Consider the following 24,822-nt stretch of genomic DNA (forward strand, 5'->3'; position numbering starts at 1 on the left):
ACCTGGTACAGTTCTTTGCTCAAAAAGGTAAAATGTTCTGGGAAGATGGAATTATGAAGTTGCCTGAAAAATGGCAGAAGGTAGTGGAATAAAAGGGTGAATATGTTTTTCAATAAAGTTCTTGGTGAAAATGAAAAATGTGTCTTTTATTTTTACTTGAAAACTGAAGGCACTTTTTGGCCAACCCAATAAATATACATATATACAAACATATATACATATGTATACATACACATATGTATGTATATATATTCCATATATATGTATACATATATATACATTCCATTATGTATACACACACACACACTGGAATATTATTCAGCTATAAAAAAGAATGAAATCTTGCCATTTGTGGCAACATAGATGGATCCGGAGGGTATTATTCTAAGTGAAATAAGTCAGACAGAGAAAGACAAATACTGAATGATTTTAGTTATATATGTGATCTAAAAAATAAAACAAATGAACAAACACATCTAAACAGAAACAGTCATAGATACAGAGAATGAACAGGTAGTCACCAGAGGGGAGAAAGGCAGGGGGTAGGGCAGAGTAGGTAAAGGGGATTAAGAGATATAAACTTCCAGTTACAAAATAAGTTAAGTCCTGAAGATGTAATATACATAGAGAAAATACAGTCAATGATACTGTAACAATCTCCTATGGTGACATTAACTGGACTTATTGTGATGATCATTTTATAATGTATACAAATATCAAATCACTATGTTGCACACCTAAAACTCATATAATGTTGTATGTTAATTATAACTCAATAAAAATTAATAAAAGAATAAAGAGTCTTCAGCAAGGATGAGGTAGGTGGATGGGTAGGGAGTGGTATGTATTTCCAGAATCAATCAATTAGAAAAAATGAAATATCTGTATTTTCAATAAATTTATTTTTTTCTAATCTTCAGATAAAAGAAAGCTTTTCCATGAAAAACACTCAGATTATGTATCTGTCTCACTGACTGATTATCAAATGTGATATAGTCAAATATACTGAATGAAGAATCAGAGCCAGTAACATCATAGAAAAGGAATCTCTGTGGCCTTCTATTATCGTCATGAGTAACAAGTTATTACAACAGTTTAATCATGGAGTTAATCAAAATTTCTCTGTTAACACATTGAAGGCTTTCAATCAAATATATAACTTTGCTGAAACGAAGAAATGTTCCCAGTATAAACTGGACGGTACTGATAAATTAGTGCTTTGCCCTCTTCAACATCAGATTCAAAATGGTGATTGTTTTTCCGAGCTGCAAGAAAAAGAAAGCGTTAATTTTTAAAAAGATAGGATACAATTTTCAAAAGGCTACTTTAAAATATTTCTTCCTATAATCAGCATTATTAAGTGGGATAATACCAGCAAAAAGGAAAAACGTCTTACCAAATTCCCCCAAATAAAGCAGCACCTGATTTGGAGTAGAGCCTTCCTGACAGCAGCCGTGCTAACCCTGCACCAGACCCCACGTGGCGCTCACTCCCCTTTCATTCAAACGCCTATCACACGCCTACTGTGTGCATAGCTTGATGTAGGGCCTGGGGATGGCGACATCCACAAGGCAAGGTCCTAACGCTCAAGAAGTCTTGTCTAGTCACCACACAGAAGTTTTTATAGACTAATCAGGAGGACGCTTCAAGAGGATGGAGAAACTGGCAAAGCTGAGGCAGGGGAGAAGGGAGGCATCTCCCCCAGGTAAGGCAGAAATTTGAAAAGCAAGGAGGCACAAAGAAGTCGCATGGCGAAACTTTAGGTGTGAGGGGGTGAGGGCTCAGACTTTACCCTAAAGTCAAAATAAAGTAAATACAGGCCTCCGTGGCATTTTTAGAAAGAGGGATGTTGGAAAATGAAGGCCATGTAGCCGTTCCTGTGATACTGCTGCAGGGAGCCTTGCTCTGCTCTCTGCTGTTCTCATCACTCCTATACGAACGACATGAAAATGTTTCTTGGGACTAATACTACACCTGGGAGAACTTTTTTTTAATTTGGGGTTTTTGTAATGAAATGACCCGTTCACCGGAGCACAATTCTAAACCACAGTGAACTCAGGAGGAAGCACTTTACCTGCGAGTGTGGACGGAGGGTTGATAAAACCTCAGGGCAAGCGTGAAGGGAGGATGCAAACAAAGTTCATGGAAATCTTCCCGGGGCCGCGACTTGCCAGAGCGACGCCCTAATCCCTTGCAAGTTGTGTTCGTAGCTCTGTCTTACACCCATATCACTCAACTAAAACCCAAGCATCTATAGCCAAATTCTCAATTTACCCACAAACATAACCTAGCATGACTATGCCTGTGTTTTCATCATGAAAAAGCAGGCAAAGCGTATTAACTTTCTCCACTGTGCCAATACCTACAGATAGGCAGCCTTAAAACCACAGACTGATGAGTATAGAGTCAATTTACATAATTGTCTTGGAAAAGTAAGATCTAATCCTCAGAGAATGTCATAATTAAATCATTATCCCTAAAAAGAGTAATTGGAGGGGAATCTAAAGAAAAAAGGACTCAAGAAAACAAAACAAAACAATCTTTATGCTGTTGTTCAGGAAATCAGCCCACTTAAGACTGTACAGTACCGTTAACTGAAAGAACTGTCCTGGTTTGATCTGAATGACTAATATCTCAATTTCAGGGCTTTCACATGAATTAATTTTTTTAAAAGTTAAACCTACAAAACATTTACAGAGTAAAAGTACACAGAAGTTCAGATGAGGGCGATTTCCTTCAAAACCACACTAGAGAGACAAAATTATAACCCCTGCCCCATATTACCTTCAGCCACAAAGAACTCTGCTAAATAAAATGCAGCCCTCACAGCATTAGGCGCATGGGAAATGCCTTTTAATTTGCCCCACTCATAAGGAGCTTTCTCTGGGTGCCACTGGACACCATACACCGGATACTGGTATCCTGCACAAAGAACATAGACTGGTGAGTATTAAGTAGTAACAATGGTCTGGGATATTACTTAACAATTAAATTATGTTTTACATGCTGTGTAAAACATTATTTTTATAACACCCAATGTCAGACAAAATTAAACTGTGCACATTCTCTCAGACACAAACAATTTCAGTTCACAGTCAATGTGAAAGTTCACAATACAATATTTCACTGACTTACAACCTTTTATAATTTGAAATACGATTCCGTTTACTAGGTGATCAGAGTAGAGTGAAATAACTGAGCCTTTGAATATATCCCAGCTCAATAGTAAACCGCACATCTGATTAGTCACAAGTTTCTTCTACAACTCTCTTCCCCCCACTTCATACCACATTTTCATCCCCTTCTATAATGACATTCACATGAGCATGAACTGCGCCAGCATCTTTAGTGCCCTTTTACATAAGTCTCAGGCTCAACTGTGTCTCTGTCTCAGTCTATGGAAAGGTTCATGGTTTCATGCTGACAATTTTTAAATAGATTTTCAAAGTTTAAATTTGGTGTGAAAGATTTTTGGTAATGTACTTCACTTATTTTTAGAATTCTTAAATATCTTTATATACAAAAATGATACGATCCCTAGGATTTACTCCAAAAACTAAGCTGGTATGAGGAGAAAATAGATATGAAACAACAATGGCCATATCAATGTGATAGTTGTTGAAGCTTAGAGGAAGGGACCCGGGGGATCATTACATTACTCTCTCTGCTTCTAAATATGGCTTTAAAATTCCATAATTTTTTAAAAAATATGTGTAATATTTACCTTCTGAGAAATATCTATACTCATCTCTTTTTTTCTTCACATATGCCTTTCCTCATTTTAATTGAAAAAAAAATCCTCCCTCTATTATTCTTGCTTTGAAATTATAACCCTGACTACCACGGGAAATACTTAGAGAAATGAATTATCCAAAAGTAGAGATATCTAGGGAAAAGGGTACTGTCCGCATATCCCATGAGACTCTGCTAAGAGAGATCATGTCAGAAGAAGGAAACCTATTTTATCCTAGCCTTCTTCAGTCTAGATTCACAAGAGAAAAGAACCTACCAGCAAGCAGCTCCGGTCACTCTACTCCATCCCTCCCCACTGCGCCCTCCCCCCCCTCCTTCTTTGTGACATACTCTCTTTCTCTGTCTTGAACCACATGTGATGCCACCAGCAGGAGACCCATGGGCTGGATGACCAGGAAATTAACTGTTACACATAGGTAACTGAAAGGCAGATCTTCTAATATATTTCTTTGAGATATGAAAAGTATTATTTAGAACAAGAAATACCCTAAGTGGTGGTGCAGTGGTTAAGAATCCGCCTGCCAATGCAGGGGACACAGGTTCAAGCCCTGGTCTGGGAAGATCCCACATGCCGCGGATCAATGAAGCCCATGCACCACAACTACTGAGCCTGCGCTCTAGAGCCCAAGAGGCACGACTACTGAGCCCACGCACCACAACTACTGAAGCCCACGCGCCTACAGCTCGTGCTCTGCAACAAGAGAAGCCACCGCAATGAGAAGCCCGTGCACCTCAAAGAAGAGTAGCCCCCGCTCGCTGCAACCAGAGAAAGCCTGCGTGCAGCAACAAAGACCCAACACACCCATAAATTAATTAATTAATTAATTAATTAAATTTATTTAAAAAAAGAAATACCCTAAGTGATAAATTGTAATAAAGATTTTTCAGATAGATGAATGGATAGGACAGAGACACACACTGACATTCAGAAGCAAGTTGAGATTTACTCATTTTTTGTAAACTGCGTCAATAAAAGATCAATGCAGGTTCCTGACAACTCTAGGAATCACGCCCTGGCTCACTAATTTAGAACAAAATATCAAGAACAGGAAGGAAATGCGCATATAGGAGCATCTCAAGTGTTTCTATCTAGTAGGTGTCAGAAAACTTTCAGAAGATAAAAATTTCAAATGAGCCTGGTATGATGACATAGCCAGGAACAGAACCAACATGAAGTCCTATTCCCTAATTTCCAAGCCAATACTCTTTCATTTAAATAATTACTCATCTATTCAACATCTACTGAGATTTCCATAAAGTCCTGGAAACACAAAGAATGACAGAGTCCCAGCTCTCAATGAGCTCTTAGCCTAGGAGGAAAGACAGAACATGAGCAAATAAGTGCAAAGAGACATTCCTAGGAAGTGCAGAGCAAGTATAAAGGAGGAGCACTGAGGATGTGGCGAGAAAGGATAACGGGCAGGGATGGCCTCCAGGAGCTGACCACTGCCCTGAGTTCTTAAAGCTAGCTAAGAGGCCATCAGCAGAAGGGAATGGGGAGGAAGGAAAGCTTTTCAGAGGAGAGGAAAGAGCATAAGGAAAAGCACGGGGGCAAGAAGTGCTGCTCTGTGGAGGGCTGTGTGTACTGAACAGGGTGCATGGAATCCAGGCTAGCGAGGGCTGCGGGGGAGACCTTGAGTAAATGACTGGGAAATCCAGACTCCATCCTCCAAGTGCTGAAGAGCCACTGAGGAGCTTTCTCCCCAAGCAATGTGGTCAGACTGGAATCTCGGGGGATTGCTGGTGACCGGCTGGAAGGCAGGTTTGTGGAACGGTTAAGAGCTCCTGCGGCAACACAGGTGGCAGGTGGTTTATGCTGCAGTCGGACAGGAGGAATAGAGAGATCTGGGAAGAAGAATTCCCAAGAAGGATGTGGGAAGTAGCAAGTGGCACGGACTTCTCAGATGTGGAGGATGAGGGCCGGAAGTCAAGGGCAGCCAACACTAGATGATGCGGTGAATGGCAACGCTGTCAACTAAAGTAAGAAATACAGGAGGGGAAACAGGGTTAGAGAGAGAAGTTCAGAGTGGTTCACTTCAGACTGCATTCATCAGCCTTCCCAGAATTCCGGGGAGGTCGTTTCTGAACCTTCAGACATCTGACCTCCCCCAACAAGGGAGCCAGTGACATGGCCACAACCTGCGAATAGCATGAACTACTTCTGCCTCGTCCCAGTTGACTCCACTCCAGTGCTCGGGCCTCACCAGTAGCACCAATCAGTCTCGCCAGCTGAGAGACCACCTACTGCTTCTGCAAGCTCTCATTCATGGTACTTTGCTTCCTTGTGCACTTGTGATGTTTTGGCTGTGAACCAATCACTTTCCTTAAAACCTCATATGGAAACTTCTTAAAAGTCCCGGAAAAATGCAGGTTCCTCCAGAGAGCACTACTGACGTTTGTTTCTGACACACACGTTGAGGCACTATCAGTCCGGGATAGCTTCAAACACACTTTTTGACTTAAGATGTGCCGAACTTCCCAGTTAGTATAGCGCGGGCCACGCTAGACCGGCCTGTCATGAAAACACTCGGGGCTTTACTGATTTACCAGCCCACCCGCTTAGCGCTACGGTTCAGGATGGCAAACTCTCCCTGCAGTTGTGCAGGCAGGATTCACGGAGGGTCCAGCCTTCCGCGTCCTGCTCCACGGGGGTACTCTCCAGGGAGGGGGGGTCCTGAGCTTCATCTCAAGCTCCCATGACTCAATAATAAGGCTGGTTTAAATACTCCACTTACCTCCTGCAATTTGGGATCTGAATACCCTTACTGTCACTTCATCAATGTATTTACTTAGGAAGATGTTTTTCTGTATGTCAGTCACATTTTTTGCTGTTGTCTGCAGCACGTACTTAAGCTGCAGTATTGCTAGAAACAGAAATCACTTTCTCCATTTATTTCTTCATCCACTCTCCCCTTACTCTTCACTTCCCCTTTTCATCACCCTATCATAGAGGGTGACCCAGGTGAACCACAACTGATTTGGAACATGGGCAAAACAGGCCTCCTGTCTCCAAAAATGCCCTAACTTCTAACTTCAGTCCCCAAAGTAACATGATCTTATTCATAAGAGAACTATAAAATCAAAATTAATAAATATAATAAGTAAAATAAAGTGTACATCTGCAGTGATACATACCTTCCATTGTTGAAATAAACTCAATAGAGCCATCTGTATTTGTAGTTAATATATTGAAAAACGCCTTTAACTTTTCATTCATTGTAAAATTCTAAAGTGCAAAAATAAAAACAAAATAATTACTTCTGTAGTAAATCTAAATGCATTAATTTCATTGTGTTATTAATGTGATACCTTCACAGAGAGGCTCCACTTGTGGAAATTTGCAGTCAGAGGTTCTATTGCTAATGACAGCAACAAGTCAGCAGGAAAATTCTCGAACATTCTGCTCTGCAATGGACCTGAAATAATTCAAGCATAAAAAGAAATAATTTAAACACAGAAAAAATAAAATCCATTGAAGTCAACTGATCTTCAGCCAGAGAGAGGCCATTGTTAAGACATAATCAAGATGACTAAATGATATGCAAACACATCGTTTCCACAGAAGTATTCTAGTCAAGCACAAAATAAGTTTAACACACAATTCCAAATATGTTCCATACTTAATTACTTTTCTTGTAGAACTGTAACATAAATAACTAAAATTCTTCAGATGTGATAACGAGCAGGCTAGCCAGAGAGTAAGCAGAGGATTTCAAAATGAGTTCTCTAGACAGCGCTGAAAAATAGGTGAAATTTTCCACATGTGTATATATTTGTTTTCTCAGGAAAGGACCCAGAACTTTTAACACATTTTCAAAGGTATCTGGGACTTAAACGGGTAAAAATACCAACAACGTAGGAAAAAACATTAACCAGGCCAAGATAATTCTACTCACTAAATAGATCAAAAGAAGCAATGGGATTCCCTGGTGGCGCAGTGGTTGAGAGTCTGCCTGCCGGTGCAGGGGACAAGGGTTCGTGCCCCGGTCCGGGAAGATCCCACATGCCGTGGAGCGGCTGGGCCCATGAGCCATGGCCGCTGAGCCTGCGCGTCCGGAGCCTGTGCTCCGTCCACAACGGGAGAGGCCACAACAATGAGAGGCCCGCGTACCGCAAAAAAAAAAAAGAAGCAATTTACCTCAATGAAGGCTCTGGAGTCTGACACAGACATATGCCAGCAAAGGGATAAGAAAATCCTGACGGTGTTCAAGGCCCTAACGCCAGCTGTCCCTCAATGAATCCCTCATTCAGGATGCTAATGGCTTCCATTAGAATCCCAGAGCCCTACATAATAAAAATCCGCTGATACCTTACTTCAGCAGATTTCATTCCTTTTTTTGTATAAACTCGGTTTTAACCACATACAACCAAAAGAGACTGACCTGATACATACACTTCCCACAGGATTCTTGCAGTAATTAAGTGAGATAATATGAGAAAAAGCTTTGAAAAGTATAGAGCATTTTATAGATTCTATGTATAACAACTACTACTTTCTATCCAAAATCCTTTTGAGAACAGGAATGGTTGGTAGCATTCAACATTCAATTCTGATGATTCAGAAATCAAGTAACCTCCAAGAATCATGATCTATTTACACAGATTGGTAAATAAAGCATTTGTCTGGTCTTTGTCCTGGGTTCCTGACTGGGAGCTTTTAAACCCTTGGAATTTCCGGACTGATAGGTGTGTCTTTGTAATGCTAATGAGGTGACACAAGGTGGCCCCTGGACAGCTTCAGGATGAGGCTGGTTATCAGAAAAACTAACCACGTGATTATAGCAGGTCTGACTTTACCTGGCTATGTAGTGCAATGGACATGCATTGGACTTCTAGAGCAGGTCTGACTTTGAGCTAGCCTCATCTCCAGGGATGAGACAGGGACTGGAGATTGAGTTCAATAACACGGCCAATGATTTAATCAACCATGCCTTCATAATAAAGTCCCGATAAAAACTCTGAGCACCAAAGTTCACCGGAGCTACAGGGCTGGTGAACATATTGATGTGCCAGGAGGGTGACGTGCCCTGACTCAACAGGGAGAGGGCAAGAAGTTCTATATTCCCTCACAGACCTTGCCCCATGTGTATCCTTTACAGTAAAACTCTTTATTGCAAACATAGCACTTTCCTGAGTTCTGAGAGTCATTCCAGTTCATTATTAAACCCGAGGGGGATTGTGGGAATCCCAAGATTCATGGCCATCTGATCAGATGTATGGGTGGCCTCGGGGTATGACTCGTGGCTGGTATCCGACAGAAGGGCAGTCTAGTCACGGAGATAACCTTTAACTGGAGTCTGTGCTAACTCCAGGTCGTTAGTACTAGAATGGAATTGCAGTGCACCCTATCTGGGATCCAAACAGAGTACACAGCCAAGGGAAAAATGCTGACTATAATAATAAGAGCTAACACTTATTAGAGTAATATTTAAAGTGCTTATCAGAGTACCTGGAAAACATTATCTTATTTAATCCTCACAAAAAAATCCTAAGAGGTAAACGCTTTTACAAATCAGGAAATTAAAGCTAAGAGAGGGTAAATGATTCCCCAAGGCAGCAGTGACAACGCTAGGGCTCAACACCAAGTCTGACTTTAGAGTTTTTAATCATGCACTGTCCTGACGTCACTAGAAGCAATAAGTTATCAACATTCAAAATTCCTTAAGCCAGCTTTATAACTCAGTACAAAAAGTGACCATTCACATCTTCAGCCTGTGCAAATAATTTGAAAATTAACAAATGTTATGAACATATTTTTACTCTGATATTTGCAACTTATTAATCCTGCCCAGTTAATATTTTTTTCAGGATCAAAAGAGAATTCTTACCTCTAGTGAAGTTCAGTGGCATTTTAATTCCAACAGTATCTGTGAGGGTTAATAAGCTCTCTCCGCTGACCAGGTACGTAAGCTCTTCAAATCCCAGGCAGGTCCCCCACGTGGGAAAATAGTCTCCCTTACCAAAACCCTGTGCAGAATAAAGAGAAAACTAAGCTTACTCAAACCTTTCAAAATAAAAATTATATATTTGATTTGTCGTACAAGATTGGCACCTGAGGTATACATGGATTTCTAAGGAGTTTTCCAGGATCAATAGTAGTAGGCTATCACTTACTCTCTCTTCTATCAGTAGGATATCACTTAATTTCTCTTTAGATCAAGCTCCCACATAATAGTTCAGGTTTAATTAACCAAACTATCCAAACTCAGTTGTGCTGGGAAAGATACAGACATTTGCCAGTCAACTACCGAACAACACATGTAACATTCAGGGACTGTAAATATCAAGGATGATGCTAGATAAATGCCTATTTACACATTTTCTACAAATCTTGTTGCTTTAAATGACTGTCCAGTTTTGAACGTACTCTGAATGGAAGTCTTTCCTCCATTATCTCAGAATTTATAGTAACAGCTGCATTATACCACCTTCAGCTAATCAGATTTAAATCAGGTGAAAGCCATGATCTGGAAGGAAAGGAACAGTCGGCAAGCAAAAGTAAAATAAAATTTCAGAGAGTAAAAGCTGTCAACTAAAAAAGTACAAATGTACTGGGTTTCTTCAGAGGAAGTCACAACAACCAGTGTGACTGGGGGAGAAGCATTCCAGCAACTGAATTTTCTGATTAACCAAAGATTAAACCCAAGTGTGCTGATAGTTACAAAACTGGGTTTTGTAACTTTTCTAAAAGCAGTGGTTTTCCTGCATAGACTGTAAAATATAACCTAACAGGGCTTCCCTGGTGGCGCAGTGGTTGAGAGTCCACCTGCCGATGCAGAGGACGCAGGTTCGTGCCCCGGTCCGGGAAGATCCCACGTGCCGCGGAGCGGCTGGGCCCATGAGCCATGGCCGCTGAGCCTGCTCGTCCGGAGCCTGTGCTCCACAATGGGAGAGGCCACAACAGTGAGAGGCCCACGTACCGCAAAAAAAAAAATTAATTAATTAAAAAAAAAAAAATATATATATATATATATATTTATAACCTAACAGTAACTCATTTTAAATGAGGAAATTGTTAGGGAGTTTTTTTCTGTTCTTCAATGAGAAAAATATAGAACAGCATTAATTCCTATACTTCCTATCTCAAGATAGGATTTTAATACTTTTATATGCAAGTCTGGAAAATTTTATTTTTAGAAGTTAGAATTGTATACGTTATGTTGAAGGGTCTTACTGCATCCACTTACAATAAACACAAAAGAGGGCTGAACTGTTCTCTGTTTCCATATGCACACCAAACTTGATTTCTGAACTAAATGTTAAACCCCCATTTGCTGGGACCACATCTTTTGTTTGTTGTGATCAGCAGAGCAAAGGACACAGAGTGAAACCGAATAGATCTCACAGAAATCACTTCTCAGGGCTTCTTCATCAGGGCCTGTGGACCCCAGTGGCTACAGCTAAATGGAAGTTCAAGGTTGCTAAGCTTTTTTCTTTGCTTTGAAATCTTCAAGTAGCTAATTACATTTTTTAAAATTTATTTATTTTTATTTATTTATTATTTTTGGCTGTGTTGGGTCTTCATTGCTGCGCACAGGCTTTCTCTAGTTACGGCGAGCAGGGGCTACTCTTCGTTGCGGTGCGCGGGCTTCTCATTGCAGAGCACGGGCTCTAAGCGCGCGGGCTTCAGTAGCTGTGGCACGCGGGCTCTAGAGCACAGGCTCAGTAGTTGTGGTGCACGGGCTTAGTTGCTCCGCGGCATGTGGGATCTTCCTGGACCAGGGCTCGAACCCGTGTCCCTTGCACTGGCAGGCGGATTCTTAACCACTGTGCCACCAGAGAAGCCCTAATTATATTTTTTTTAAATAGGCCTTTGGGTCTTACGGGTTAGGTGGCTCCTTTTTTTTTAAATTGAACAAGCCAGTTACATGAGTCTCTATATGCAAAGGAAGAGTGGCTTTATAATGTTCATATATATGCTTTCCAAATGCATTTTAAATCACTCATGTTATAAAATCTCAATTTTGTTCCCTAGTTTTTCCAAAAAATATCTACTGAGCATGTACTAAGTACATGGAACCATATGATATGAAATGAGGAATGCCTCAAAGGGTGTCAGAGCCATGCAATCTGATGAGACATGAACAGCTAACTTCAAGATATTCTGTCTCTGGGCTTCCCTGAAAAGCTGGCTAAGGCACAAATTAGGGACGGGGTAGAAAGGAACAGCCTAAGCAGATCTGAAAGTAGGAGGACACAGAGTATGTGCTGGAAATACCAGCCTGGCTGCAATTACCTGCACAAGCAAAGTCTGGAAAAGGTGAGCTGTGGACACACTGTATATCTTGACTCAAAGACTATAAAAGGCTACATACAGGTCATCAAGCCAAGCCATTAAGTTTTCAAACAAGCATCTCATATGTTAAAAGCAGTTTCTTAGGGAAATATTTAAGGTTGGGGGAGATAGTAGGACCAGCAAGATTAATTAGAAAATTGCTGTTAACAGTTCAGGGGAGAAATAGCCAGGGTCTGAGCTATGGTGCAAAGGCAGGAGCAGTCTTTTTAGGAGACTAAAAAGGAATCGAGAGGCTCTGCAAGTCACGGAGAGGAGATGAGAATTAACAACACATGAACAGGGACTTCCCTGGTGGCACAGTGGTTAAGAATACGCCTGCCAATGCAGGGGACACAGTTCGAGCCCTGGTCCGGGACGATCCCACATGCCGCGGAGCAACTAAGCCCGTGCGCCACAACTACTGAGGCTGCGTCCTAGAGCCCATGAGCCACAACTACTGAGCCCGCATGCCACAGCTACTGAAGCCCACATGCCTAGAGCCCGTGCTCCGTAACAACAGAAGCTACCGCAATGAGAAGCCCACGCACAGCAATGAAGAGTAGCTCCGCTCACCGTGACTAGAGAAAGCCCGCATGCAACAACAAAGACCCAACGCAGCCAAAAAAATAATTAAAAAAAAAAAAAACACAACACATGAACAACGCCCAGTACATAATGAAGCCAGCTTACTTGGCCACCATGAGGGCCTGGTTCACATTAATGAGCCCAAACAGAGAGGGCCGGCCAGCAGGGCCCTGAGGCTCCCTGGAGCCCAGAATTAAATGAAGCGCAGAGAAAATGGCCAAGAGCTGCCACTGGCTGGAAAAGAACAGGCACCCCAACAGCTAAAGGTGTGACGAGACTAGGGTAATTGTGCAGAAAGTATTACCACGTGCTTAAAAAAGGAATTATCCTCGTGGAAAATTACAAAAGCTCACCTGGAATAATAAGAAATAACTGAGGTTTACCTGTATGGCCAACTTGTAAAATATTTTGGCCACGTGGGCGTAACCTGAATTTATGAGGTCAACACTTCCTCCAGGGAAAAGGATCCTGAAACAACATCAAACAGCGTGCATTTCAACCCCTCCCCACTCCCAGAAAATAAACAATCATTTTATTTTAAAACAACTTTTCCTTACTACATAAGCAGCAAGATCATTAGAGAAAATGAGAAAAATTAGGCAAAAAGAAAATACAAAATATTTACAATCCCACCCATTTGTAAACTATTGCAGTTAACAATGAATTTGTGCATATTCTACCAAACCTCTTGGATAAACAAGTTTATTTTTGAAATAGAGTGTGGATAAATTAAAGTAAAATAAATGGGGGGAGGGGAGGAGAATACACACAGCTAGAAATCAAGTAGAAATAAAATTCCAAGTATAGCTAGGTTTAAATTAAGATGATCAGAGATGCCAATATCAACTGCAGGTCCATAATCATGCGTCAGGCTTAGCTCACAAAAAAAATCTGTTTTAACAATAAAGAACAAACTAGTCATAAAAATATAGTAGGCTAGAATTAAATATCTATGGAATTTAAAATTTATTATTATTACCCTGAAATCTCTTCAGAAATAAGAATGGTGTTAGAAAATTTTGAAAAAGAACACAATTACCATTCTAAAAAATTCTAGGAGAAAAAGGGGAGTCACAAGCATTTGACTTTATTTTACCCTACACATAAAGGAGAGAGAGAGAAAAATATTTATGTTTTCACATCAACTTTGTAAACTAACTCTAAAAAGCTCTTAAAGTAACTAAGGATATTCAAAAGAGATTACAAAGGTTGAATTAAATATATTAAAATTTTTGAAAATACTTAAATATGAATTTGAGACATGTGAAATATCACCTTTGAGACTGTGTTCATTCAGTAATAGGTATTAGCCCACAGAGACAAAGATGGGTAATTTTTGCTGTTAGTAGGATCGTGGTCTAGTAGGAAATATATAAACTATAAGGCAGAACATCTGCCACAAAACCAAGCAGAAAACCCTACAGTTTAAAGTGGCTTAATGAAGACTCATTAGCAGCTCTCCCTTTTCATTGACTCAGTATTTAAAAAGCTGCCTCTGAACAAACTTGGTATGTTTAATCTCAAAGTCCATTCATAAAGTAAAACTTGACTGTCCCTCTCGGTTGACAAACTCCTTCAAAGCAAGGCTCTGCCTTTTCATCTCTGCAAGCCCCGCCCTCCCCAAAAATAAAAACTTCATACAAGGCTCAGTAAAGGTGTTTCGGAAGTGGCATTAGAGTCCTGCTCATTGCCTGCTGTATATTTTTGAGGTTCTACCATATACTCTCTCCGGGACTTATTTATCTTTGTCCATGCCAAAGTACACTGCATATAACAGGCATTGTAAATGTTTCACTAAATTGAACTAACTTTACTGTAAATATTTACTGATCCAAACTGAGGTGAATACAAACGACTGTTTTGAACATAGCTTTTTAAAAAAAAATATTAATAAATGAACAGTTTTCTAAAATTTTTAAAAAGTTCTTTTTATAAAAGTTTTACAGTAAAATAGACTCCCTCCATCCCACTCCTGATTAGAAATAACCACCATTATGGGGCTTCCCTGGTGGCGCAGTGGTTAAGAATCTGCCTTCCAATGCAGGGAACGTGTGTTTGATCCCTGGTCAGGGAACTAGATCCCACATGCATGCTGCAACTAAGAGTTCGAATGCCACAATTAAGGAGCCTACAAAGCCACAACTAAGGAGCCCACCTGCTGCAACTAAGACTCACTGCAACAAAAATTAATTAATTAATTAATTATTTTAAAAAGATGGGTGTTCTTTAAAAAAAAAAAGTAAAAATAAATAACCACCATTAAAATTTGTTATGTTGACCTCATATATGCTATATATATCTCCTCACCCCAACTTTAAAAACAAAAGTAAATGGTAGTATACTATACACACCACTATGTGCCTTGCTTCTTATCACATGGTTCACAGAACAATAGTGATTCAGGGCAACATCTATAGATAGCCTCATGTTTAACCTGTGCATAATATTCTATTATATGCATATAGTCTATTTTTTTATCCAATTCCCAACTGATGGACCGTTGGATGGGTTCTAAATCAGAAGTATTTCAAACAATTCTACAATGCATATGTTTGGGCCTAAGTCTTCACATAAGGGGGGATTATATTTTTCTTTCTGTTTTATTATTTTCTTTTTACTGAAGTATAGTTGATTTACAATGTTGTGTTAGTTTCAGGTATACAGCAAAGTGATTCATTTTTTTATACATATATGTATGTATATGTATGTATGTATATATATTCTTTTTCAGATTACTTTCCCTTATAGGTTATTATAAAATATTGAGTATGTTCCCTGTGCTATATAGTAGGTCCCTGTTGGTTATCTATTTTATATATAGTAGTGTGTATATGTTAAAAGGGCTGATTATATTTGTAAAATAAAATTCCTCTGAAGGGTTTCCTGGGTCATATGGTATGTGCATTTTTAATTTCAATAGATACTGTAAAACTGCCCCCAAGGGCTTCCCTGGTGGCGCAGTGGTTGAGAGTCCGCCTGCCGATGCAGGGGACACGGGTTCGTGCCCCGGTCCGGGAAGATCCCACATGCCATGGAGCGGCTGGGCCCGTGAGCCATGGCCGCTGAGCCTGCGCGTCCGGAGCCTGTGCTCCGCAAAGGGAGAGGCCACAACAGCGAGAGGCCCGTGTACCGCAAAAATAAAAAACAAAAAAACCTGCCCCCAAAAGACTATGTAACTCACCCTGATGGAAGAAATGTTCACCTGTTGAGGTATGGGGACATCATCCTGGCTTACACATGATTTGGCTTGAACTTTACGCTAACTAGAACAGCCTATCTTATGGCGCATCAACCAAGTGCTGTACAACTGCTTTAACCACTAAGAAAATAATACGTTATCCAGAAGTTTCAAAAAAAGTTCACTTTGAAGACGGGGATAAATGTCTCCCCTTCCTATGACGTCCATGCTAGTAGTCCTTCAAAGATAAGGTTCCCTTCCCAGACACCAAGGTCATGCTGACTCGCTGTATATGTGCTAATCTGTCTGTCAAAACCCTGAAGGAATGTACCCTTGTGTTTGATGTACGTTCTTTGCTCTGTCAAGATATAAAATCGTGTTTTTCCAGAGCACTTTCTTCCTGGGCTATAGTCCTCCATTTGGCTCGAATAAACTCTCTTCTGTTCCTTAATAATTGTTTATTGATTATTTGGATCAACAACTCCCATAAGTAAAGGATAAGAACACTGTTTCCTCACACCCTCACCACAGAGTACTAGCACATTTTCTGCTCTTTGCTAACTTGATGGTTTTTAATTGCTATAATTAGCTTTCCTCTAATTGTGAGTAATGTTGCACATTTTTTCATATGATTAAGAGGGTTGCTTTTTTTTCTGCGAGCTAAGCAATCATATCTTTTGCGGAGAAGCTAGAGGATATAAAACTTTTTTTCCAAGTTCTATCCAAGTCACCTTCGGAAAAATAACCAATTAATATTCTCATTCTTAAGACTTATACATCCCCTAAGCAAGCAGTATGCCACGGCCTCCAAAGTGGCTTCAAAACATTTAAGACAAGCATTAAAAGAATAAAGACTATGTCGCACATTAAAAAAAAATTGTATGTTGTCTACTGTGTAACATTTATTTCTTAACCTGCCTTCTCTCTGCAGGACTTCTGCACCTCTCAACTCAGAAAACTAATATTACACCACTGTAAGACAGCTACATAGAAACATGTATTAAATTTATATGTACTTCTTTGCATTGCTTAGACCTCCTACACTATATTAAACCAATGTTGGCAACTCACCCATTAATAGACTTGAAAAGCTTTTCATACTCTTCATCTTTAAGATCAAGCCTGAAAACAATAAAAATAATTACAAAACATCCATTTCCAAAACTTAAGAAGAAAAGTAAGCCTCTAAATGAAGTCACCACATTAATTTTTAAAAGCCGGGTGAAAAATAATTCTTAAATACTGGACTATATCACCTCTTTGCCTTCCTAGAGGCATTTTTTTCAAACTACATGAAAGCCACATACTTATATCCTTGTTTTGCTAATCAGACAAGTAAACATGTTTTCCTCTGGTCTAATGTAATTTGATACTGTGAGGTACATGTTAATATGCAAAACATTAAAGACCATGAGATTTGGGTACCAGTAATTTCTCTGCTAGCCAAGATAAAAAAAAAGAAAAGTAAGGATATTCAGTAGTTTTAAGTAAAGACTAAGAGATTTATTAGCATACCCATCTTAACTACAGGAAGCTTCGGCAAAAAATATAAATGCCAAGTCTCTGCTTCAACCCACCCCTACCGCCAACCGCAAAGGTCTCAGAACTACTGTGTATTCACAAGTCAGAAGAGTTCAGATCTAGGCGGTACAGACTACATGCAGGTCCCTGTAGATGGGCCTAATTTGCCCAGGTAATTATTCTGAAGTTCCCTTCATCAAACATCTGGTAAGGTTTTCCTAACAATTACCACGTTATTGATGATCTTATTCCCTTCTCCAGAGAAAACCCACGGGATTAGTCTGTGACAACTGGCTACAACCTTGACTTATGTCACAGTAAGACAGGTTACTCTTCCAGAAGTTCGACGGAATGAAAGGACAAGGGAAAAGAGCATCCTATTTATGAATTCCTGCAAGAACTGTGCTACGTTCAGAGTCTTCTGGTTGCATAAGAGAATAAAAAGGCATAATGCCTTCTCAGATATCAACTACAGTCCATTTCTGCCGCACAGGAAAGTTCTAGAGGCATTAGGACACTTCTCCCATTATTAAGGAGATACCCATGATGCCCGGACTTAGCTGTGCTTTGCCAGAAAACCCCTCTAGGCTCTCCTCTAAGCCCAAATGAGCTGTGCTGTTCAGAAATTCATAATAATCCTCCTCTGGCAGAGAGCCACAAAGCAGTGGGTGACACTGCAGTGGTGCTTACCACTATCTTAAATGGAGGATAGATGGGCAGGTGGCTGTGACTTGGGAAGTGATAGGAAGATGAAATGTGAGTCCCAGTATTCTACCAGTTCAATCTCCCGATTGTGTCAACAAAGAAGGAACCAGCAGGGACCCAGAAGCTTCCCCATGGATATTTAAACCAGATGGGCAGCTACCACCACGAGGAACCAGAATGGATTCAGATCACTCAGCTGCGCTCCAGGGACTCCTACCAGCTAGCCATGCAGCCTGTTTCCAGTCACTTCAGTCATTCTAAGTAAATGGCTCCCCCATTGTCCATGACTGAATTTTCGGGCCCTGTTTATCACTATTAAGGGGCTTAACTGTTGGTTGGGGGCAGGGGGTGTCACAAACTCAAGCGCCTCAGAGGCCTTGCAGGCAAAACAAACCAGGTCACATTCTTTGAACACAGACGGTGCTTCCATGTTATCAGACTTTCTTGAAACAAAAGACCCTCTCAATAAGTTCTTTTTAAAGAAAACAGCGAAAGTCTGGTAATGATGGCAAATGACACAGCTTCAGCAACGTGAAAAGGAGTGACAGGCGCTGTTGCCAATGGAGAGCAGGTGCTCCGTTTAAAATGAGCTCCAGAAAACTGCCTTCAAAAAAAAGGAAGCCAAAAATTCAGACTTTTACAAAGTCTTCTGATTTGTACATATTTTAAGCACTGCGTGAATGAAGCACATTTTTAAACCAAGAGCAGCTTGTGGGCAGCCACGTGCCAGCTCTCAGGTGGGGGACACTCGGTGGGTCTCCCTAGTCCTGCGGCGGAAGATCATTATAACCTGAGTGCACCGGCCACCCAAGGGCGAAGGCAGCAGACAGAAGGCGGAAGGACACCAAAGACAAACTTCTTCAGCTGCTCCAGGATTAGGTCTCCCATCCTCCTCCTTTTCCTTCTAAACTGCAGAAGTTGGTCCCCAGCACCCGAAATTCAGAAATGAATCCAATGTTACCGGTGTGATCACTTGTCTCGTTCTACATTAGGCAATCCTCTGCAGGTTCCTCTGGGAATTAAGCTGCCATGCATTACATTGTTTTTACAGGATCACGTGATTCTAATTCTGAGCAATATACCTTCAAGTGAACTTTGGGAACCCAAGCTGGAAATTAACCTGAATGCTGACAGTCACGGTTTCAGTATCTCAGGCTTAAGTCCCAGTATTCTCCAAATCATCAGTTTCAAAACTTCCCTAGTTTCAAAATTTCCCATTTCAAAACTTGTGTCATTCTCATCTATTCCTCCCTGTGCCCTTTCATTCTATTACTCGTCAGGTCTTATTGATTTTTTTTTAAAGAATATGTACCCATCGATCCTACAACCACTGCTCTAAGACAAGCCCTTCTCGCTTCACACCTCGCCTACTCACACCTAGCAGCCATCTCTGCACTGGCCTACCTGCCTTTTCACTCTCCACCTCCCACCTGTGTTATCAGCACTAGGTCCTAAAAGAAGAGCTTGCAGAAAAAGCTTCCAGGATCAAAACTTTGCAACACTGTCCTAAGGACTGTCCAGAGCCTCTGCCTCAGCTCTAAAATGCTGCTGTTACCTGGGTTCCAAATAAGATTTCATTTGAAAAATTAGATCTGCTACTATAAAATTGAAGACTAATGTCAAAAGCGAACGTTCATCTTGGAGTAGAGACAGTTAAATGTAAAAGATCAAGCAAAAAGACAATCCTTATGATTCTAAACATAAAACCATTTGGTGGTACCATTCTCAAAATTGTAATATTTGCATTTTTAGTATTAATGTTCTTTTTGAGCAGTACTTTTCTTTGTTACAATTGTTTAATGCGAAATTATTTACAAAAACAAGTTGCCCAGAGCAAACAGTTGTGTTTTGTGTGTGAAATCACTTATAATGGATTAGGTGAGGGTGCTGGAAGACCCCCAAATATAGCCAATTTTGGATGATAAGATAATATCAATACTTACAAGGTTTCTGTTAAAAAATTCAACTCTTTCCAAATCAAAATGACATGCATCATTTATTATCACGTCATGTCATGAATATGACATGAGTCATTTTCTTATTCTAGGTCATTATATCACAAAAATAATGTACCTCCTTTAAAATTGCAATACCTGTCATTTATACTGAAGCAACACTGCTGTAGTAGTAATTTCCAAACTTCTATAAATTTATTTATTTATTTTTGCTGTGTTGGGTCTTTGTTTCTGTGTGAGGGCTTTCTCTAGTTGCGGCGAGCGGGAGCCACTCTTCATCGCGGTGCGCGGGCCTCTCACTATCGTGGCCTCTCTTGCTGTGGAGCATAGACTCCAGACGCGCAGGCTCAGTAGTTGTGGCTTACGGGCTCAGTTGCTCCGCGGCATGTGGGATCTTCCCAGACCAGGGCTCGAACCCGTGTCCCCTGCGTTGGCAGGCAGATTCTCAACCACTGTGCCACCAGGGAAGCCCCCAAACTTTTAGAGTAGAGCGCAAAGGTGTTTTAAAAGTCTTCTTCTAGAACACTCCTTGATTCCCTAAGTGTTTCCTTACCCTAATATTACGGGATGAAGTGCCGCTGCAGATGCCTTCACTCCATTACTTTCACGCTGTCTGATGAGGATCACCTTTTCTGGGGGAAAGGTGACTCATCTCATTCTCTGTCTAATACATATGCCTCATGTCTAATGATATCACAGATGCACAGAGCTTCACACCTTAAACGACTTAATGAGAGACTCCTAAGCATTAGATGTGTGACAAAAATCAGGTGTGATGTGAACACACTTGAATGACGTGATCACAGGAGAGAAAGCATTCATTTTAGAGATAAAAGATAATTTTAGAGATAAAACAGCAGTTGCAGCTTGTATTACTCAGAGTAAACACTATCGAATCATACCTTATGGGTACAACTCTTGCACCTGCGGATTCCAGATACTTTACATAGGATGCAGCAATATAGTATTTTCCCAGGATTTTCATGTTCTCACTATGGCACGTTTGCATTAATATTCCTAAATTACAAAAAAAAGAAGTTTCACTTTCAAGCAATTTCCTTTTTTCCTGCTCAGAAACTGAAACACATCATCCTAGAAATGTCACTACTCTACTCATTTAATTCACAGAATTAAATATGAAACTTCTCCTGAAAGCACGTCTATAGAATTTGGGAAAGGAGTAGTGGAGGCTGATGTGAGTTTTAAGTAGCCTTCTCTCTTGCCTCATTAGGGAGGCCAAATAAGCCCCCCAAGTAGGTCTACAATAGCACCAGCCTTTTTCACAAAACCTAGAATCAACTTCAGAGTACAGATCCTTCAATCTAGAAGGAGGCCTCTCCCTTCCCACACACACACACACACTCTAAGGCACATCGTTTCCTTGACAACAAAGTAAAGGAGTGAAAATATCTTCTATCCATATCTCTCCAACATCATCACCACCACCTTGATCCAAGCAACTAATATCTTGCGTCCCCCCGACCCCAGACTATTATAATAGCCCCTTAAAAGGTCTCTCTGCATCCTTTCTTAAGCAACTGCCTTCCAACTCCATCCAGTTCTCCACATGGAAAGAAATCCGATGACATCACCATTCACTGTTTTGGCATATATTACTGAATCGTACTATATACCAGGCACTGAACTAGGTGCTGGGGACACATGAGTGAACTGAACAAACCAAATCCCTGCTTTGTGGGCTTTAATTCCAGTGTGCGGAAGGGAGAGAAGAGAGGAAACACAGTAAACAAGATCAAAAGGGTAAACAATAGTGTGATGGCTGGTGGTAAGAGCCGAGAAGAAAAGTAAAGCAGCAGAAGAAGGTGTGTGTTTGGGGAAGGAAGGATTGGGTAAGTTCCAATCTACAGGAAAGAAGAAAGTCTCTTAAATGTGGTGGCCAGGCAAGTCCTCTCTGTCGGCAGGACTTCAGAGAGGTGAGGGAGTCAGCCACATGCGGGTATCTGGAGGAAGACGGTTCCAGGATGAGGGAATAGCAAGTGCAAAGGCCCCGAGTCGGCTCTGTGCCTGTCCCGCTGCAAGGAGTGCCTGTGACTAGAGTCCTGTGTTGGCAAGGAGACAAAGTGACAGCAAAGGAAATCAGAGAGAGAAGAGAAAGAGATCAAAGCAGCAGGGGGTACCTCCTTGCTTGAGCACTTCGATGGGTTCCTAAACTTTCACAAACTCTACAGACCCTGATGCTCGGGCCCACCTACCGCTCTGGCTGCCTCTTAGCCCTGAAACCTCAGCCCCAGCACAGCACTGGCATCCAGGACACATCAAAACACATCTCTCCGGAGAGGATACCTGTGCCTGTATCGCTCACTACTTCACCATTTGGAACACCTTCAGTGTCTCTGCAGGCCAGTGTCTCTGCAGGCCCTGACAGGCAGGGCCGTCCTTATCAGTCAGTCACCTGCATCCCCAGCTTCTTACAATAACTGGTATTCATCAGGCACTCAGTTAACATATATGCCACATGCCAAACTTTGTTCAGTAAGACTGCTTTTCTCCTCATGGAGCGGGAAGATCGCCCTTATTAAGGACAATAACAGTTAGCAGGGAAATAATTAGGGAGTGTCATAGGAAATGGAGTGGTTACAGGACAGGCAAGGATGAGGTGCCACAAAGGCGGGCTGGGGACATGTGGACACAAGGTACTAGAAAGGAGGAAAGTACATTAGAGTAGGTAAGTTCCACCAACTTCTCCCCCGCCCCCTCTCCATCCTGGGACAAGAGCTCGGCTATATTCCCCGCCCCTCAAAATGGGACCAAAATTCTACCCATACTTTGAGGCCATCTCATGAATTTCGCGGCTTCTTTTCGTTGATCCTTTGCACTCCTAACTCAGTGCCTTGCACACAGGTATTCAGTTAACTATTTTGTCTTAACGGATCAGGGTAAACCAAAAGCTTACTTACTTTTTCTATACTTGACCCTGGACTTGTTTCCTAGAAACCACTGTTTCTAGCAAAGGGAAAACAATCACTCCTCTTCTTCCCTTTTTCCCTCCCCTCTGCACCCACAATTCCCAGCACACTACATGAGATTATACTTTGAGTTAGTTCCCCTGGGAGATTCTAACCACTATTTTAAGTAGCTTATAAAATAAGGCATTCCGGGTTCCAAATACTGATACACAACACATTTGAAAACTGGGCACTACCAATATACACGAAAAAATGCTCATCTACTTTCTGTTTAGTCACACAATACAGTGCCCATCTTCGGGGTGGGGGGAACACACAAAAAACAATATGAAAGGCATAACACTACAGCTAAAATGAGACCATTTTACCTGTCCACACACAAGTTACTTTCTGCAAATTTAAAATCCGGGCCGATTTCTCCTGGGTTGCTTTCCCCTGCCCAGTATCAAATGTCTATTCTGGCAATGCAAATTGATTTTACTCTCTTTTTAAAACATACATTTGTCGAAAACGAAAAATGACATGCTTCACTTTAACACCGAACAGAACTGCCATTAGGATCACACCAGCCGCTGCTGCCCTCCTCTGCTGGAGATGACTAAGACCAAGGTATACCATTATTTCTTGATTATCTAGCCAATTCGATTTTTATACGTTATAATGCATCGTTCCTCGAAATGCGCCCTCAGCCGGTGAAATTTTAATAAAGATAATGCATGTATAGAATTCGTTTAATCAGTAGAAATTCCTAGCTAAGTACAAACAATTAAACCATCCGCAGGATTCTTCACAGTGCACCTTCCTCCCTTCCAATTTTAAGAGCCTTGGAGTTGAGGAAATCAACGAGGCATTAATTAGCTATATTTCAGCACGATCCAAATGATGGCTTGGCCCCTGTGCTACACAGGAAGGCACACATCCTAACCCTGAACTTGGGTCTTCTAGGACAGGACGCAGCCGCCGGAGCGCAGCTGCTGGAAGCGCCCACCGCGGTCCCGGCCCCCGGCCCCCGGCCCCCGCCGCCTCCTCACCGATGATGGGCTTCTTGGAGGTGGGGGCGGGAGAAGCGGACAGCCCAAGGCTCGCCGCCCCGCAAAGGACCAGGCCCAGCACTCTCAGCAGAAGACCCAAGCTCGCCATCGCGCTCGCCACCTCCCGCCGCCTTTCAAAGGCACGGCCGGCGCGCAGCCAAGCGACTCAACCCCGGCCTCCCGGCCGATCCAGGGCTTAAGGCGAGGGCGGTGCTCCGCCGCAGGGGCCTATGGGAAAAGCTGTCCCGGCGCGTGCGCGCGGCTGCCGCGGGGCGGGGCCGGGGCGGGGCCGGGGCGGGGCCGGGGCCGGGCGGCTCCTGGGTACCAGAGACCCTGCTCGCCCCATCACGGCGCCGCCGCCGCGCCCCCGCCCCCGCCGCGCCCCGCCGCGCCTGCGGAGACTCGGGAAAGTGCCGGGTGGGCACGGGGCGGTCTCCGCGTCTTCGAATCTGCCCTTTCAGTTGTTTTCTCGACGTGACCTTAAGTCACCCAGAGCTAACTGGGGCGCCCGGTCCAGCGGTCGAAGGGGAACCGCAGGGTCTCTGCCTGACCGAAATGGTAACCTGGCAGCAGGGGAAGCTGGCGAGAGGTTCTAGAAGTCGCCTGAGAACTTTGCGCCATCGGCAGCCCCTGCCTAAAATCGTCGGGAGCTGCTAAAATCGTCTTTAGGAAGGCTGGCAGCCAAGTTTGACACCCCAGCGTTCCATACAAGGATGTACGGTGACTTAGGAGGTAATTTCCACATCTTGCCATTTGTGTTCAGGGTCGAGGCTTATGGACTATACGAAGGGAAGACAAGGGAAGGACGATGGATGCGAACACGTCCACGGACGCACCGCCCCAGCCCGAGCTGGGTCGGCCCACCGCTGGCATCGCGGCAAAGGGGCAAGGC

At 42.1% G+C, this 24,822-nt stretch overlaps 1 protein-coding gene across 3 annotated transcripts; it reads right to left on the minus strand.

Annotated features, from left to right (window-relative positions):
- Positions 1–883: 883 nt before the first annotated feature.
- On the minus strand, positions 884–24,136 carry GGH (gamma-glutamyl hydrolase). Of its 3 annotated transcripts, XM_059994699.1 has the most exons (9): positions 23,931–24,133; positions 20,875–20,989; positions 16,863–16,913; positions 12,997–13,081; positions 9,582–9,720; positions 7,063–7,169; positions 6,889–6,979; positions 2,785–2,922; positions 884–1,265 (listed from the first exon to the last, which is right to left on the minus strand). In XM_059994699.1, exons 1-9 carry the CDS (start codon positions 24,037–24,039, stop codon positions 1,144–1,146), a joined length of 957 nt encoding a protein of 318 aa, XP_059850682.1. In that variant the 5' UTR covers positions 24,040–24,133; the 3' UTR covers positions 884–1,143. The 3 variants fall into 3 exon arrangements, with proteins under 3 accessions (XP_059850682.1, XP_059850684.1, XP_059850683.1); XM_059994701.1 differs by lacking the exon at positions 2,785–2,922 and having other exon boundaries at positions 23,931–24,136; XM_059994700.1 differs by lacking the exon at positions 16,863–16,913 and having other exon boundaries at positions 23,931–24,134.
- Positions 24,137–24,822: the final 686 nt, after the last annotated feature.

This window comes from Delphinus delphis, chromosome 17 (genome assembly GCF_949987515.2).
Source record: "Delphinus delphis chromosome 17, mDelDel1.2, whole genome shotgun sequence".
Lineage (NCBI taxonomy): Eukaryota > Metazoa > Chordata > Mammalia > Artiodactyla > Delphinidae > Delphinus > Delphinus delphis.